This window comes from Xenopus tropicalis, chromosome 4, assembly GCF_000004195.4.
Source record: "Xenopus tropicalis strain Nigerian chromosome 4, UCB_Xtro_10.0, whole genome shotgun sequence".
Lineage (NCBI taxonomy): Eukaryota > Metazoa > Chordata > Amphibia > Anura > Pipidae > Xenopus > Xenopus tropicalis.
The window spans coordinates 99,580,957-99,600,203 of NC_030680.2; the positions used below are offsets into that span (position 1 = coordinate 99,580,957).

The 19,247-nt window shown below is 38.5% G+C and overlaps 1 protein-coding gene across 6 annotated transcripts in view; it reads left to right on the top strand.

Moving 5' to 3' along the window:
- The window catches only part of rasal2 (RAS protein activator like 2), a 147,510-nt gene that overhangs the window by 80,726 nt on the left and 47,537 nt on the right, over positions 1–19,247 (top strand). Inside the window, exon 1 of one of the 6 annotated variants that reach the window (XM_004914032.4) lies at positions 2,688–2,789. The exons of 4 other annotated variants lie outside the window; for them this stretch is intronic. In XM_004914032.4, coding sequence (XP_004914089.1) covers positions 2,777–2,789 — 13 coding nt within the window. In that variant the 5' untranslated portion in view covers positions 2,688–2,776. Of the gene's footprint in view, positions 1–2,687; positions 2,790–14,817; positions 14,912–19,247 lie in introns of those variants that run through there. One more of the 6 variants, XM_031900974.1, reaches the window with a different exon arrangement.

Sequence of the window (19,247 nt, forward strand, 5' to 3'; positions counted from 1 at the left end):
AGTGGAATGATGCAATATGCATAAAGTAATATGTTCATATAGAATTAAAGAAAAAGAAAAAAATAGCTTTCCTGAACCTGCTGGCAAACCACATACAAGTTGAACAGTGTCAGGTTTTATACTAATGGTACTGCATCCTTTGCAATATATTTAGATCATAACGTTTATTTTAATTTTTCATTAGAAAGCTTCTATAAATGTTTTGTTTGTTAAATTGAGAAGAAAGTGCTGAAATGTTCCATGTCTCCACTGGGCATTTATAGTTGTGTGGGTGTGGAGTGAATTAAATCGTTTTAATTAGAGCAAACCCCCATTACAACCGAAAAGCTGACCTTTATGGAATGCAGTGGGTAGAATTGGACAGCCGAGAATTGCATTGTTAATTGATAGAATGGGCATGGATGGGTCACTGTTTCTCCAATTTAAAAGGGATATAAACCTAAAATAAAATGTAGCTATTGAAAGAAACTGTAATTCTAAGCAATATTTTATCAGTATACATTCATTTAAAAAAAAATCTGTAGCTTAAACATTGTTTGTAAATGTAATTGCAATAAAACTACAAGTTCTGACTCTTAAAAAAAAAAAAAAAAAAAAAAAGTCCGAAGTTCTCCTTAAACCAAGATTCTTTATCCTTTGTCCAGCAATGCCTTGCATACTTCTTCACAAGTTTGTTAATTAAATATCCTCTGCTACATTGTTTCAGGAGTCAAAACCCGCACTGCTGATCTTATCAAGGGACAAACAGATGTTGTCACATTTACAAATAGTTTTGTAAAACCGTTCAAAACATGCAATAAACATCTACATGTATTACATATTTTAACGACATTCATGTTTTGTCGAGCTCTTCTGGATGAAAATATTTTTGTTTTGTATTTTAATTAACCCAGTAATTGCATCCCTCAAACTAAATTCCTGTGATATAGGTTAGCATTCATGATTTATTGTTAGAGAAAACTGCCTTCTTTCCATTACAGAAATGATTTTGTTCATTTTGCTGTTCAGCAACAAACAGAGGCAATAATTAGTAGCAAAATCACTGAGAATATTAAATCGTAAAATGATAGTGTTTGTTAAAAAATGCAACCCGTGTAACTTTGCTTAAGCTTAGTATTATTACATATTAACTGTACATCTAAATGTTACATTTAGAAAAGTAAAAAGTGTAGTGTACATAGGGTGAAGTCAGTGAAGGAGTGGAAATTCTCAAACCTTTAAAAAAAAAAAAAAAAAAAAAAAAAAAAGAAATGTTGCTAAATAAATAGAAAGCTGTCATATGTCATAAGTCAAATATTTAAATTATGAAGAAAGCATTGCTTTCAAATTTCTCCAGTCTGCTGCTGTATTAGGTGAATAGTGGTATTCTTATGCAGCTGGGCTGGAATAACCGAAAAATACATTTTTTTAAAAAAAAAATGTAATAACACAGGGTCCTGCACATTACGTCTATGTTTGTAATGCAGAGATCATTTATAATAAATACCCCTTGTATCAGTTCTTCAGAAAGCCACAAGGTTTTATGATAATGATGATGGAATTATATTGTATTGTCCAGCAGAGCAGAGGGTTTTCACTGGATTCCCTGCTAAGCTTCCCTGCCTAATTCTCGTAAAGAAGCAGTTCATGGGTCAGTGATTTTGGGTCACAATAGAATTTGTGCACATTTTTAGGTAAGATACATGGTTAAATCAGATGCAACTAAATGCAGAGAAAGATACAGTGGTGCAGCTATAATGGGTATGTACAACATCTTTTGCAAACATAATAGTCAGTTTGGTGCCCAGGTGTCACTCATGACATTAGAAAATCATCTTCCACATTAGAAATGCTATGTGTGGAGGTGAACATAAAGAAAATGAATAAATGAAAAGTAGAGGGGGACAAAGAAGTGAAAGGGTGTCAGGGAAAGTATGGGAGAAGGTGAAAGCAGCCAGATGATGGATGAGAAGGGAGTGGCTTGACCTCAGAAAGTTTTCATCTGCCACCAGTATGCAGAAGGGTTGTGCCCTGATGGTGCACTTAAATTATCTGTATTTCTTCAGGGTACCCCTTGTCTGACTGAAAGTAGGATTTCCGCTTGTCTCACTTATGAAATGTTTTCCCACTGTGCTTCTGAGAGCTCTATCTGCCTGAGAGTAACCTACCAGTCACAGGATACAGTGTTGAGTCTGCAACATACATTGATGCACATGGGCTATTGGTCAGTCAGGGGCAGAATAGACATTACATACTATGAGAGACTGTATACTTCCAGCTTACTAGCTATATACTGATCTGTGTGCAGCTTACTAAATCACTGAAGGAAATACATGGGAAATGTGTCAAAGGAGACAGGAATCTTGGTCTAGGTTAGATATCACTTCTGCGCAGAGGTGAGCTGCAAGCCAGCAGAACTCTGTGTGTGGCATTTGGATACATATAAAAAAATGTAGTAAAACAAAGGTTTGGTTACAGTAAGTTCCCTTTCCCCCAGCCCCCACCATGTTCACCTCCCATAGAGTACAACACACCCTTTTGACAGAAGGAATAGCAGGCTGCATTGTTTGAATGTCACTGCGCGTATGGAGAATTTTTTCCCAGTGTCTATAGCACTCAGTGTGCAATGAGCTATTGTTTAGCTGTCCCAAATTGTAGATGTGATTGGACTGAACTAGCTCCAGCTCAGGCTTTTCTGCATTCCTAGCTGGAGGCAGTGTGCAGACAGGAAGACAAACATTGCAGGAACTTGGAGTTTGAATGCAGTGTTCAGCCAGCGCTGTGATGTTTGGCCAAAATGCAGCTCACAGGTAAACCTGCTCTCTTTTCTTTTAGAATGAGTGCCCGTAGTAGCCGATTGCAATGTACATTTTACGTAATTTCTGTATCACTCAGTAATTATTCTATAAACACATAACTTCAGCAAAGTGGGAGTCCGCTTATTCATTGCATTTGTGGAGTGTACTGATTCAGAAAGTGATCAGTGTGCTCCCGTGATCTCAGGGCTTTCTATTTTGTCTTATATGTATTTGTAAAGAATCATTTTGTTCCTTGACTGGCTAGCAGACATTCTATTGTATCATTTTGTATTGAGTTGGAGAAGTACAGCAAGTTCTTAGAGCTACATGCTAAACTGGCAGTTCTGTGTCCCTACATTTTTTAGATAAGAACAGAAATAATGTGGTTATAGAGTTAGGTATAGATTGTGAACTTCGGTGCTACGGAATGTTGGCATAACCAATAATCACAGTGGCTGAAAGAATAGCACACTACTGCCCTGCAGTGCTGGGGTTCTAGGTTCAGTTCCTGACAGAGTACTATCTGCAAGGCGTTTGTCTCTTCTCCCTTGGTTTGAATTGGTTTCGTATGACAAAAATATACAGGCAGGCTAACTAGTTTATGATAAGATTTATCTTAATGTGTATGCAGCACTATATTGCTTTTGTGTTGAGATACTGGATTGTTTTACCCCCTTTACATATTCTAAAGATTTAACCAAGAAAGCATATGAATAAAGACGTTTACTGGAATAAATTCCTTGTATAAATACTTTCTAAACCACTCAGCAATGCTGAGAGGGTTTTGCCTATGTAGCAGCTTACCAAAATATCATAGATTTACCTAACAGCTGAATTAGTTAAGTGTTCCATATATGTTGATGATAGTGATCCTAAGAACAAACCGTAATATACTGGGCCCCTGCACCTTGAGGGACCTCTCAAAGTTTCCCGCGAACCTATGACACACACATGCATTTAAGTCCTACTTAAAGGAAAACTATACCCCTAAACAATGTAGGTCCCTATAAAAATATATTGCATGAACAAGCTCATATGTAAAACCCTGCTTCATCTAAGTAAACCATTTTCATAAAAATATACTTTTTTAGTAGTATGTGCTATTGGGTACTCCTAAATAGAAAATTGCCATTTTAAGAATTAAAAAAAAACTATACCCCCCAGAATGAATTTTTAACCAACAGATTATATTATGTTAAGTAAATATTTCCCTTTTACATCCTTTCCCTTGATCCACCATTTAGTGATGGTCTGCCTCCTAAAAATATCTACTTTCTCTTTTATTATTTACCATTGTCTATCTTAGGCTGTTTTACTTTAGAATTCATACCCGTGAGCTTCTAATTTATTGTTTGCCTTTAAGCATTATGGAACTGAGTCAGACACAAGACATGATGATTATGAGCAGCAACATTTGGCAGCACATTTTTAGAGCGTTAATGGCCTTTACCATTCCAAAGTGTAATTGCACATAGAGTAGCTGTTGTATACACATCTAGCTATTCACAGCAGAAACAAGCCATTTTGTTACTTTGGGGGTTCAGGACTGCTAGAGTTAGATTCATTTTGCAAAGGCAGCAATAACATTCGTGGATTGACCTACTTGTTGCAGAGATGATGCTTTTTATAGAATTGCCAAGTGGCAGTGCTGCCCGTTGTGGTGTGGAGATACTGAGCATTGCTAACACAGCTGGATCCAGTCAATAGAGGGTGATTGCACTTATGATCCTCACATGAGATATTCTGGGTTTGCTTGCTTAGGTGCACACAATTTCCAAATTTTCTCTTCAGATCTCCAGGGGCAGCTTTTTGCCTTCTCTGGTAAAGTGCATGAGGCAAGGTTCTTGTGTTTGCAGCTAAAAAGATTACACACGCCTTCTGATGAATAGATCACAAATTACAATTTAATGTAGATTCTCTAAGGTGACAGTGTCTTTGTCTTGGTTTCGCCTGTGTGTCAAAATAAACCTATTTATATTCTGCAGGTACTTGGGATATAATCGAGTCCTTGTGAATAAGTTAAAGGGGTGGTTCCTCTTTAAGTTATCTTTTAGTATGTTATACAATGGACAATTCTAAGCAACTTTTGAATTGGTCTTTATTATTTATTTGTTATAGTTTTTGAATTATTTGCCACCTTCTTCCAACTCTTTGTAGTTTTTAAATGGGAGTCACTGACCCCAGCAGTGAAACAACTTTTGTTGTGTGAGGCTACAGTTTTATTGTTACTTTTTGTAACTTCCTTTTCTATTCAAGCCCTCTCCAATTCATATACAAGTCTTTAATCTAAATGACTTCCTGGTTGCTAAGGTAACTTGGACCCTAGCAACCATGTAGCTGCTGAAACTCCAAACTGGAGAGCTCCTGAACTGAAAATGAAATAACTAAACAACTACAACAATTATTGCAAATTGTCTGGTACTGTGGTACATAATAATAATAAGGCACAATCCATAGATTTGCCTTCACTTGAAATTTTTGGTTGAACTGCACAAGACCATGTGACAGACCTTTCCTACGCAGTTTGTCCCCTGGAAGTGCAGGGAGATCATTTAACGTCTTCTCACTGTTGTGAGCATTTAATGCATGTGGTAGAGAGTTGTGTTACTGTATACAAAATCCAGTCATTTGTATAAACTGATACATATTATACAGATTGCACTGTTCTTTTTTGCTCTGCAGATGTTACATTCAGTGACTTTGTTGCAATTATTTGGCTTAGAAATGATTATCGCGTATTCTTAAAAATATACATTTTTGTGTTACATTTTTAAATAGCATTCTACTTGAGGAGCTGATCATATGGTTTTTGTATTCACTTTCTGGGAGCTATTAAAATAATAAATGTATGGGATCTCTTAGGTCTCGTACAGACAGGCATTTGGACCTAGGTTCCAAATTACGGGAAGGCCATGCCCCATAGAATCGATTATAAGCTAATAATTCCAATTAAAAAAATATTTTTTTTCTCTCACTGATTTAAAAAAAAAAAAAAAAAAAAGTACCTTATATGTATTTAATCCTATCCATATTAGTGGCAAAACAATCTTATTGATTTATTTTGATTTATTTGATGTTTAAATGATACTTAGTGCATTTAAGGAACAAAGATTTAAATTATATTTAAATTTCGGAAAGATCCCTTATACAGAAACACCGCAGGTACCAAGGTACCATTCTGGATAATAAATTGTATACCTGTATTTTCAGAAGGTCTGTGGGGATCCTGGGAAGGGCATATGAACAACTTAACTTGAAAGTGGCCCTGGACCCTTTGATTAACCAATCCTGATGATAAGCGTAATGATGCTTCTGGTTATTAGGATGTATTTAATTTTCAAATGCATGGTGAGCACAGACCAAGTCCAAAGAAAAGCATGGTATTTTTAAATGAATTAAGAAGATATGTTCTCAGCAAAATGTTTGTTGAACCCCATATTAAACATTAGTTAATAATTTATTATTTAGGTTCAATAGAACAAATGCATTCTGAGTATGATATTCATGGCCATCCTACTGTAGATCTCTAAAATGAACTTGACATGGCAAAATCAATACAGTGCTTTCGCAGTATAATGTTTACAAAGCATAGTACACAGTAGAGATCCACTGCAGCTTTTATTGCAGAATAGAATTTACTTTATTTATTAGTGTTTCTCTGTGTATTAAAACATCCATCACACACATCACCCATATACAGTGGTGTGAAAAACTATTTGCCCCCTTCCTGATTTCTTATTCTTTTGAATGTTTGTCACACAAAATGTTTCTGCTCATCAAACACATTTAACTATTAGTCAAAGATAACACAAGTAAACACAAAATGCAGTTTTTAAATGAGGGTTTTTATTATTTAGGGAGAAAAAAAATCCAAACCTACATGGCCCTGTGTGAAAAAGTAATTGCCCCCTGAACCTAATAACTGGTTGGGCCACCCTTAGCAGCAATAACTGCAATCAAGCATTTGCGATAACTTGCAACGAGTCTTTTACAGCGCTCTGGAGGAATTTTGGCCCACTCATCTTTGCAGAATTGTTGTAATTCAGCTTTATTTGAGGGTTTTCTAGCATGAACTGCCTTTTTAAGGTCATGCCACAACATCTCAATAGGATTCAGGTCAGGACTTTGACTAGGCCACTCCAAAGTCTTCATTTTGTTTTTCTTCAGCCATTCAGAGGTGGATTTGCTGGTGTGTTTTGGGTCATTGTCCTGCTGCAGCACCCAAGATCGCTTCAGCTTGAGTTGACGAACAGATGGCCGGACATTCTCCTTCAGGATTTTTTGGTAGACAGTAGAATTCATGGTTCCATCTATCACAGCAAGCCTTCCAGGTCCTGAAGCAGCAAAACAACCCCAGACCATCACACTACCACCACCATATTTTACTGTTGATATGATGTTCTTTTTCTGAAATGCTGTGTTACTTTTACGCCAGATGTAACAGGACACGCACCTTCCAAAAAGTTCAACTTTTGTCTCGTCAGTCCACAAGGTATTTTCTCAAAAGTCTTGGCAATCATTGAGATGTTTTTTAGCAAAATTGAGATGAGCCATAATGTTCTTTTTGCTTAAAAGTGGTTTGCACCTTGGAAATCTGCCATGCAGGCCGTTTTTGCCCAGTCTCTTACTTATGGTGGAGTCGTGAACACTGACCTTAATTGAGGCAAGTGAGGCCTGCAGTTCTTTAGATGTTGTCCTGGGGTCTTTTGTGGCCTCTCGGATGAGTTGTCTCTGCGCTCTTGGGGTAATTTTGGTCGGCCGGCCACTCCTGGGAAGGTTCACCACTGTTCCATGTTTTTGCCATTTGTGGATAATGGCTCTCACTGTGGTTCGCTGGAGTCCCAAAGCTTTAGAAATGGCTTTATAACCTTTACCAGACTGATAGATCTCAATTACTTTTGTTCTCATTTGTTCCTGAATTTCTTTGGATCTTGGCATGATGTCTAGCTTTTGAGGTGCTTTTGATCTACTTCTCTGTGTCAGGTAGCTCCTATTTAAGTGATTTCTTGATTGAAACAGGTGTGGCAGTAATCAGGCCTGGGGGTGACTACAGAAATTGATATTGAAATTGAAAATTGAAATTGATAAACCACAGTTAAGTTATTTTTTAACAAGGGGGGCAATAACTTTTTCACACAGGGCCATGTAGATTTGGATTTTTTTTTTATCCCTTAATAAAGTAAACCTTCATTTTAAAACTGCATTTTGTGTTCAATTATGTTATCTTTGACTAATAGTTAACGGTTTTTGATGAGCAGAAACATTTAAGTGGGACAAACATGCAAAAGAATAAGAAATCAGGAAGGGGGCAAATAGTTTTTCACACCACTGTATGTCATTATCATTTGCAATTCTCTTGCCGCAGAAGTTCTGAATTGAGAGCCAGTTAGATAACTGGTGAAACATCTTCAAGAAAAACACAGCAAATTCAGTTAATTTGACTTATTACTACAGATGTACCATGACCTAGATCAGTGCTGTCCAACTGGCGGCCCGCGGGCCGCATGCGGCCCGCGACCCCCCTCTGTGTGGCCCCCCACCTGTCTGGCTGCTTTGATGGCTTACCTTTGAGTAAGCATTAAATGGTATCAATACTGAGATTAACTGCCCCCCTGCATGGTTCTCACCTCAGATTCAGGCTGTAATCCCTCTGTATTGTATAAAAATGTAATCTCCTGTGTTGTTCACACCTTTTAATACTTGCATTGTTCACCCCCTGCAGTGTTCACACCTCAGGCTCAGACTGTAATCACTCCCATTGTTCACTTCTTCACACCTCAGACATTGGTACTGTAGGCAGAGTATGGCACATACAGCCAGCATAGGGCAGGTAGAGTATGGCACACACAGGCAGCATAGGTCAGGGAGGGTATGGGAGGGTATGGCACACACAGGAAGGGTAGGGCAGGCAGAGTATGGCACACACAGTCAGGGTAGGGCAGGCAGAGTATGGCACACACAGGTAGGGTAGTGCTGCCTGTGTGTGCCATACTCTGCTTGCCCTATGCTGCTTGTGGGAGGTGAACCTGGCAGGCGTTTGTTGTGGGAGTTTGTTAGCAGTTGGAAATAGCCATTAAATGGTCCCTAAGGTGTGTAATTATGTACTGGGGGTTGCTCTGCTATCCACAGGGGAGGAGGAGGCATATGGAATTTAAGGGTATATCTTAATATGACATAATTCTTTCACATATGAATGATGGTTGATATCCCCACAGTAAGGACCAAGCATTTGGGTTTTTGCTGTGCTACCACCATTGTGATAAAATAGGTGTGGTTTGAAGTGGGTGTGGTTTCAAAAAGAGGAGTGGTCAAAACTGGCTTCCATTAGCGGCCCTCCACCATGTATGCTAGAGAAATTCCGGCCCTCGGCACCGTAGAAGTTGGACAGCACTGACCTAGATGAATCAGAACCTTCACAGACATGTTGCATGTCCGTCCTTGTGTTTTTCCCATTATAATTGGACAGTTTTACATACCGTATATACTCGAGTATAAGCCGAGTTTTTCAACACAAATAATGTGCTGAAAAAGTAACCCTCGGCTTATACTCGCGTATATACGGTATATGGATTCTCGCAGCTGCAATGCGCTCGTTGTGCGCTGCCCCCCCGTGGACGACCTTACGTTGGTGGAGCCGTGCACGGCATCATGCGCGTTGTACCATTAAGGGACCGACGCGCTTTGTTAGTGCTTCTAAGCACCTTGATTTACAGGGCATAAGATAGTGCTACTTCCTACATATAAGGATTTAGCGATGAACACACACAGTTAGCTAAGGCCATATATTAGTGAAAAATAAAGAATCAATTTATTGATGGAAATACGTCAATCTAATGTTTCGGCCGTATCCACAGCCTGTCTCAAAGTGAACAGAAAAGTAACCAACCCAATTTTAAACTCTGTTACATTATATATATATATATATATATATATATATATATATATATATATATATATATATATATATATATATATATATATATATATATATACATACATATACATACATATACATACATATACGTACAGAAACAGAAAGGAGCACACCCTTCAGGCAAGCAAATGCCCTCGGTGCTGGTTAAAAAATTCAATAGGCAAACAGAGTACCGCACACACAGGGACTTTATCAAAAAACAAAAAAGGTTTATTGAAAGAAATCCGACGTTTCGAGCACCAAACTGTGCTCTTCCTCAGGGACATATGTGATGTGATTCTTTTTAATACACTTTTTTTGCAAGTAACCCGTGTGCTGCATCTTTTTCAAATTTTGTATGGTGGAGGGACGTAGCGGCGTCCTGAAGTTGCGGGGCACCGGGGTTCGCATTATGGATTATTTCTTAGACAACCTCTGAGGCCGTCACAGAGCAGCTGTATTTGTACTGACATTAGATTACACACAGGTGCACTCTATTTAGTCATTAGCACTCATCAGGCAATGTCTATGGGCAACTGACTGCACTCAGACCAAAGGGGGCTGAATAATTAAGCACACCCCACTTTGCAGTTATTTATTTGTAAAAAATGTTTGGAATCATGTATGATTTTCTTTCCGCTTCTCACGTGTACACCACTTTGTATTGGTCTTTCACGTGGAATTCCAATAAAATTGATTCATGTTTGTGGCTGTAATGTGACAAAATGTGGAAAAGTTCAAGGAGGCCGAATTCTTTTGCAAGCCACTGTGTGTGTGTGTGTGTGTGTGTGTATATATATATATATATATATATATATATATATATATATCTATATATATATATATCTCAAGATTAATAGGCCACAACAGTACATTTGCCCCATTTTTATAGCATTGAAAAACACAACTTTTGTTTTGCTATTGTTTTATATGTCCACGGGCTGTATGTGATTTTCTGCCTACATGCATAATGTCTGTCCAGAGTGGTCAGATGATATGACTGCTATGATGTGCTAATGTAAGCAATGTTGCCACTTGGGGGTTAGGGTTAATCGTGCAATGGGGCAAGACAGAGGTACTGCTCTGGCCCTGTGGGTTAAGCATGCTACTGAGAATCTACAGACTGGATAGGTGTTGCCTTAGAAGGATAATCTCCCCGAATTGCCATCACACCGGCGACAATGTAAGCGCCGGTGGGATGGCACACACTGCGCAGGCGATTTCGGCAAAACACCGAAGTTGCCTCGTGAGGCATTTCCGGCGATTTGCCGAAATCGCTCTGCCGCGTGTGCAATCCCACCGGCGACTTACATTGTTGCTCGTTGCGCGCTGGTGCAGCATGATGCTGTGCGCACGCACGCGCGCTGTACCATTAAGGGACCTACGTGCTCTGTTAGTGCTTCTAAGTACCGAACCGATAGGAAGTGCATCAAGCCGCGGCGCCCCACAATGGGGCACACATTCACTGACAAAGGCACAAGGGGCGCACATTCGCTAAAAAGGCACATAAAAAGACCACTAAAAAAAGTATAAAAAAAAACTTTTACGAATAGCATGGACAGTAATGAAATGGTAAATCATCCTTGGCCAAATCATTCATGGCCTTCCACTTGGAGCATGAAGTACCAGACTAAAGATGTATTGTTTTGGGCATATTGATTCTGGCAAACCAGGAAGTTCGAGATGAAGTCGCTGCAATAGTTGGGGAAATGGGAACAACTCTAGATATATGTAACAAAGGTAAAGTGGTTGCTTTCTTTCTAATCTGTTATCCTCTAGACATGCTAATGTAACGTTGCGAGCATTGTTTTATTTTATGAGTATGCAAACTGCTACCATCCTCAATTCCTTAAAGGCAGAACTTTACAAATAAAAAAAGCTCCAATGATGCACTGTGCCTACTTAGGATTTGTAATTATTTTTGGTAATGGAGATTCACTAATGATGGGGAGCGCACACAGCACACAGAACCAATGGGACAGGCACAAAGCACACAGCAGGATGGCAAGTACTTGATATTTAGAATGGCAGCTTCCTTAGCCTTCCCAAACTTGCTTTTGTCTGCTGCTGTAGCATTTTGTTTCTCTAAAGTTATCTATTATTTATTTATCTGTTATTTGATTATTGAAACTTAGCCGTAGAGGCTGCATTTCCCACCCTAGGCTTATACTCGAGCCAATAAGTTTTTCCCGTTTTCTTAGGTAAAATTAGGTACCTCGGCTTATATTTTGATCGGCTTATACTCAAGTATATACGGTACATTAGGTTGTGTTATTCAATAGGAAACCAATTTTTTTTTTTTTTGCTCTGCATGTTTTGGCTTGTTGACTATGTAGTTTGTGTAAATATATGTGTGGTGCATGTATATTCCATTGTGTGTGTGTGTGTGTGTGTGTAAATATATATACCATTTAAAGAAACAATTCTTCATGTGTGACTGATTTGCTTTTTTCTGTACTGAGTTGTTTATGGTTAAATGTTTTTTAGTATCCCTTATCTATTGTGAACCAAATTTGAGGAGCAACAAATTTATAATAGATCCCATTTGTGTAACTCAAAACCATTCAAAAATATTTGATAGTATGAACATTTTAATGATCAAATAATGTTACACTTTCATGAATGGAAAACAGGGTAAATGTTATAGAAAGGTGCTGCTGATACTCTGCAACCATTGGGGTCCTAATGACAGTGATACAATATTTCCTGTTTGTAAGGGAGAGTTGGCTTTAATGTACAAGGAAATTTGACAGCCTAATGTGTGCACAGGATGTTCCTTTGTTGCATTTATTAGTATGATATTAGCTGCCACTAGAGCTTAGAGGGTTGCCTTTTGTTAAAACTGCTTATTTGCATTTGAATGATGCAGTTTCCAAATACTTTAATGGAGTATTTAGGTAAAATAATAGTAATGACTGACATTTCAAATGTCAGCAGATAAAAGAAGTGTGTGCAACCAGTTCTCTTGCTTAAGCAGCTTAACAGGGTTGGGACATCATGTGTTTAATAGGTGTTCTAGCAGAATGACTTCACTTGGGCTTTGCCCTTTCTTCAGCTGAGCTGGTAAATAAAATGCTTGCAAAGTCAATGTGACCATTATTGCTGATTGATATTCTGTGTGAGTAAACATGAACGATTAGTTTAAAGGCACAGATGCACTGTTAGGTGCAAGAAAATTATGTTTCTCTGGCAAGATAATAATACATAAATCACAATAATTATGTTTTTAAGATTCATTTTTTCCAATAATTCTAATGTAAGAATGCCCTGGTGGTTCAGTGGTTAGCACTTGCGCAGTGGAGGGGTCATGTATTTGATTCAGACCTGAGTACTCTGGATCAGATGGATACTGTATGATGTAGCCATTTATGCTATGAGGTGCACAAGGTGCACTGCAAGATGAAATAGGCACCGACTGTAAACTCCTTTGGGGCAGTTATTGATGTGAATGATAATTTCTGTAAAGCACTGCGGAAATGTGTTGGTGCTATGTAAATGACAAGAAATAAAATAAAAATAAATATTTGACAAAACAGCTGTGACCTGATCATAGCAGTGGCCTTAAGGGGCTGTATTGTAGTCCCTCTTTCCTGATGCTATTTTTGGCTCCTAAGTTTGTCACCTGCGGTATGTTAGTGGGCAGCGTACATGTGACTAAGGGCTGGGCTCCCTGAAGTGGTTTTGCCACTGGATAGCTTATATATACTACCAATTCCCCCTGACCTTAACATATGGCCAACAGAATGTATGCGTATATTCCCCACTTGAATGGTGTGAAACAAGCTGAATGTATGAACTTAGGCAGTAATGTAAAGAATGATGCAACATATGCTCCTGGTTTAGTAACCAAAGGCAACCAGTCAGGATATCTCATTTACTGCAGATGTTTCTGTGCTATGGGTTATTAGGGCTCTTACACACAATCTTCCTGCGTTTTCTTGCTGTGGATCCATAATGCATTCCACCACAGGGGAACAGAGATAAAAACGCAGCCCTTTCTTCCAGGATTGCACTGTATTCTTTGAGGCACATGCAAAAGCTGAACATAGGTGCAGCAACTTTATGCGTCCCCCCTGCATTCAGCAGGCCCCTGCTGTGAGGTTTCTCCAAACCTGTATATAGTGAACTGGGAATTACTACCCACTGAATCACCTGGATATTGCTTGTACACAGATTGTAAATTTATGGTTTGTATTTGTGCTGAACCATTAAAAAAAATGTATAAATATAGTTTCTTTTAAATCAACTTCGTAATTAAAACAGATCTTAAGACATACCTTTCTTAATGCATGTGTCGGATACTGCATTGCAGGGCACTGTCCTAGGCAGAATCTTCATTATAGAGTTAGATGTGCAGCAAAGAGAGCTCATCCTGACAACTACACGGAAGTATGCTCTTGTCCCCTGTAAAAAGTGAGAAGGATAAGAGCACAAAGATATGCATTTCTTGTCTTCCACTCTCCTGCCTGCTATTCCCACCGGGCATTAAGACCGGAAGTCATGCTGGGCATTCAACCAGTTCAGTTTTCACTTACGATGAGAGAGCACTAGAAAAGCCCATAATGTTGGTTTTGGCAGCTAGCTGCAGATTCCATTTTTGCCGATCAATGCAGCCGTCACGAGCTTAGGTAGGGGCTGCAGGGGGAGGAAGGAAGCATCCGGTGCTTCCTAATCAGAGATTGATGAACCTGCCTTTGCAGAAGGGAAAGTAGTGGAGGGGAGGATGCTTCTGCCCATTATAAGCTGCGAGAAGAGAATCATACAGCTTGTTTTGTACCGTGTGCTTGTAATTGGTTGAACCAGCATTTTCAAGGATGGCATCTGAAGAAAGGGAACATACACAAGTACCGATCAGCTAAGGGAAATGTTCCTAAGGTCTATCTTTCCTTCGGATGTACATGGACACTTGCACCATTTGAAAGCATTTTAGATTTTTTTTCTTTGTCTTCAGTAAAAATAGAATAAAGGCCTCATCCATTTCATTTTCATTGTCAGGCTATTTAGTTGCCTGTGAATGCATTGAATTCCATATTAGTAATTCTAGCATTCTATAGCTGAGGAATTTCCGAGACCTGTACAGGCTGAACTTAAGTACATTTCACAAATCAAGGAAACCTTGTCGGAAAGTTTTCAACAAGAAGCATGAGTTTTCTGTCGCCAGGGGATGGAGAGTGGTTGGATAGCAGCACAGAGGAAGAGAAGAGTCTCCTGACATTTCTCGGTAGGGTGCTTGACCTATGGAATTGATCCATTAACTTAAATGTATTGAAGAATTGTGTCATTCAGGCTGTATGATAAACAAATAACTTAATGTCTGTTTTATCCTCAACATTTTAATTAGTAATTAGTTTAGAATAGGGTTATATTTCTTATTTACTTCTAAAATATTTGTACTGTAGTATCGTTCAGTGTTGTTTTTTTATCTTATTCTGCCCTTGATCTCAATTTTATCCAAACCTTGCTAACAATTTATAGATTTCAGAGATGCAGCCTCCTCGGTACCAACTTTCTATGCTGTCACAAACCTGCTAAAGAAAACTTTGTTTTAAAGCTGAAAACAGATCTATACATCACAAACATGCTGCCTTAACGTAACATTTGGGACATAAGCATGTATATGATATAATATGTGCAGCAGAAAGAGAATTACAGCTGGAGTTGGAGTTCTGGCCCAGCTGCCTAACATAATGGCTGCTATAGTTACAGCAGAGGTGCAGGTAATGGGTCTATTTTAAAACTATTCTGTTGTCAAAATTAATTGTGTTGGTTTGTGCCTGAAAGTATTCTGCAGAAAAAAATCTATTCTTGTATAAAAGTTATTTTTTTCGACTTGCGTTAGTGTGTATTTTTCTATTACTTTTTACAATCTCCTGAACTATACAGGAAAATGTATAGAAAAAGGACCCTTCATTTAATGAGGGGCATATTGGGCATGTTTTGTCTTGAGCATCTACTTTTCTCATTCTTGGCTGTTAAATAAGTTTTGCAGTTTTACACTACAACTGTTAGCAGTTGATTATAAGGACACTTTGACTTTTGATTTTTCCATTATTATTTTTCTTTATATTATTTAAGAGTAGTTTTATTCCTATTCACATTTGTAATCAACCCAACCTAAAACTTATAACATTGAACAGATCCTGTATTCTACCACTAGGTGGTGCATTCAGTAAAAATTTAAGATTAGAGAAAATATTCCGTTATTACGGGTATGGGATCTGTTTTTGAAAACCCGTAATCCAGAAAGCTCCAAAATACAAAGACCATCTCCCATAGAGTCCATTTTAATTAAATAACTCATCTTTAGAAAAATAAGTTACTTTTTCTTTGTAATATTAAAACAATACTTTGTACTTAATCCCAACTATAGGTGCCTGTACACGCACCAATATTATTGTACGTAATTGTAACAGGGTATCGTACAATATTCAGTGCTCCATATGCCTCCTACCTGTGCCTGCACCCAAATGAATGGAATACTGTCAGGTGCAGGCACATGTTGCCGAAATACGTATAAAAACGTGAGACTTTGCACGTTTTTATGTGGATATCGCTACATGTGCCTGCACTGCACCCAAACCTATTCCATTCATTCGGGTGTAAGCACAGGTAGGAGGCTTATGGCGGTATTTTCAGCTTGCTAAAAATATACACTATACGCTTGGTCTGACATTACCTTTACATAGCAGGTAACAGATAAGCTCTGTAGAATTCAATAGTATTTTATCTGTTACCTGCCTGTGCCTTTTCTCCTTTGAATGGATGCCCCCATGGCTACACAGCTCTGTTTATATAAACATTCTGAGGCAAACACACCAGTTTTACCAGTGCAGGGCAGCAGTACATTGTATTCTATTTACTTTTATACACTTTCATTTTTTGGTTTTACTGTTCCTTTAAATCACCTGTTCCAAAAAGTACTAGGATCATTGAATAATTTTACCTTTTATAATCAAATGTATTTTTTATATTTTTTTTATTGTGGTAAAATTTCTATGGCTATAGCTGCTGGCAGACGTTAGAGCCTCTGTAGCTTTATGCTGCAACCAGCATTACACTATCATTACTAATTATGATTTGTATGAATTGTTTTGCATGTAACTTAATGCTTGTGAACACTCTACAGTGACATGCCATAGCAAGAAATATAAAATGTTCAGTTGCCACTTTCCAAAATGATTGTATTTATATATTATATTGCAAGGCGTAAACACACATAGGGTTACATTTAATGGCCATTGTTGGAAGAAGTGCTTTATTAATAAGAATTTATGTATGTTCTTATAAACCTTGGACCTTTCTTTCTTTACTGATTTTAACAATAGCGTGCATTACCCTTTGTGGCTTATACAACTAATTGATAATTCCAACCAGCAAGTCAGCCTTACAAACCTGGCATTTTGTCTTTCCTGTTAGTGTCACTTCCCTGTAAAGTGCAGAGCTTTTTGTCTCACGACTTAGAATTTATATTTCAGATTTGACAGAACAAGTGTCCAAGACTGCATTTATACAATTGTTTAGAAACTAAAGTAAGTGTGATATTTTTGCAGACCCATAGAGCAAATTATTTTCAGAGAGTGTTTAGGAGGTTTTCACATACAGTATCAGACTGCAAAATCCTACAGAGTGTTAGATGTGTAGTTGTTTATCACAGGTATCATAAGAACAGGGTGAAAATAGTTATATTTCCTCTTCTCCAACGATAGTAACAGAAACAATACTAATAAAGAGCTTGGTCTATAGTTTAGTTTATAGGTTAAAGAATTACTGTCATTGAAATACTTTTTTTTTTAAGTTTAATTTTGAAATTTCACATGGGGCTAGCCATATTCTTAATTTCCCAGGGTGCTACAGTCATGTGACCCGTGCTCTAAAAAAAACTTCAGTCACACTTTATTGCTGCGCTGCAAGCTGGAGTGATAGTAACCCACCTCCCAGCAGCCAATCAGCAGAACAATGGGAAGGGGAAAGCAAGATAGCAGCTCCCAGTAGATATCAGAATAGCACTCATTAGTAAAGGTGGCCATACACGAGCAGATCCGCTCGCTTGGCGATGTCGCCAAGCGAGCGGATCTTCCCCCGATATCCCCACCTACGGGTGGGCGATATCGGGGACCATTTAGGTAAAAAAAATAATAATCCGATCATTTGGCCCCAGGGGCCAAACGATCGGATTATGTGGGCGGCAATGGGGCAGTCGGATCGGGAACCGCATCAACGAGCCGATGCGGTCCCCGATCCGACCAGATTTTCTAACCTGGCCGATCGAGATCTGGCCAATTTCAGGCCAGATATCGGTCGGCCAGGCCGCTCTGCTCTCCCCATACACGGGCCGATTAGCTGCCGAATCGGTCCAAGGGACCGATATCGGCAGCTATAGTCGGCCCGTGTATGGCCACCTTTAGAAATCCACGTCCAGCTTGGGACTCCTCCTAGTTAAATGGGAATAGAAGAAACAATAGGTTATATGAAAGCAGTTCTAATGTATAGCGTGGCTCCTTCTGAAAGCTCAGACTCAGGTACAATGCACTGAGATGGCGCCTACACACCAATATTACAACTAAAAAATGCATTTGTTGGTTCAAGAATACAATTTAAAATGGTAGAGTGAATTATTTCCTATGTAAACAGTGTGATCTAGAAATAAAAATTACACCATAAAGATCATGGCAGTATCCCTTTAAAGGGTCATTTTTGTATGGAATCTGATTTGTGCCACCTTAAGTTAAAGTTACTAAGCCCCACAGCAAAGTCATTTCAGGGCCTTCCTAAACGTTGGAAATAAGCCATTTGTTATAATGAAACTGCTTATCAGAAGATGTCTCACTGGGCCTTATATACCTCTGGGGCCCTCCTGCAGTCACATCTGTAGTAACATGCCCCTGTTGAAAGCATCACCTGATAAGTCGCAGTGACTTATACCATAACCAATGGTGGGAAAGTCGCTGTGATTAGTCGCCATGACCGACTTCTTAAAAAGTTGTGCATACTAATTGCCACGTGTCTTTGCCCTAAGTCTTAACCCCTCGTTCATTCAAGGGGCCCAAAAAATTCCTTGGATTCTTCCATCCATACAGCAGACCTTCAGATCTGTATTAATCAGATTAATCTGTTTCTGTAAATAAGACTACAAATTGTTTCAGAAATATTTAGATAATTTAATTAATCTAAAACAATTACAGTTGCAGATTAAGAGCAATGATAAGTATTTCCCACTGAATGTCTATCAGAAATTTAAATCTGTGTTGTTTCCTGAAGGGCTTTTGCTAGAGACCGATAGGAGCCAATGTGTTTTTCCTTTTTTTCTAATGATTAGCACAAGACAAGACATCAGCAGCAGGGTCCCAGGTTCCTATTGTCATGTAAGCAACAGACTTTTTCTCTACTACAGTACTTAGCCTTTGTAATAATCTTTCCCTTTGTGCCGCTCCATAGTTTAAACTTTCTGTTGGGGACCACGACATTGCAGTGTCCGCAGATTAGATATAAGTTCAGTTACTCAGAGATTTGATGTGCCTAAAGACATTTCTATGTATTAAGAAGTGGATAGCTATTAA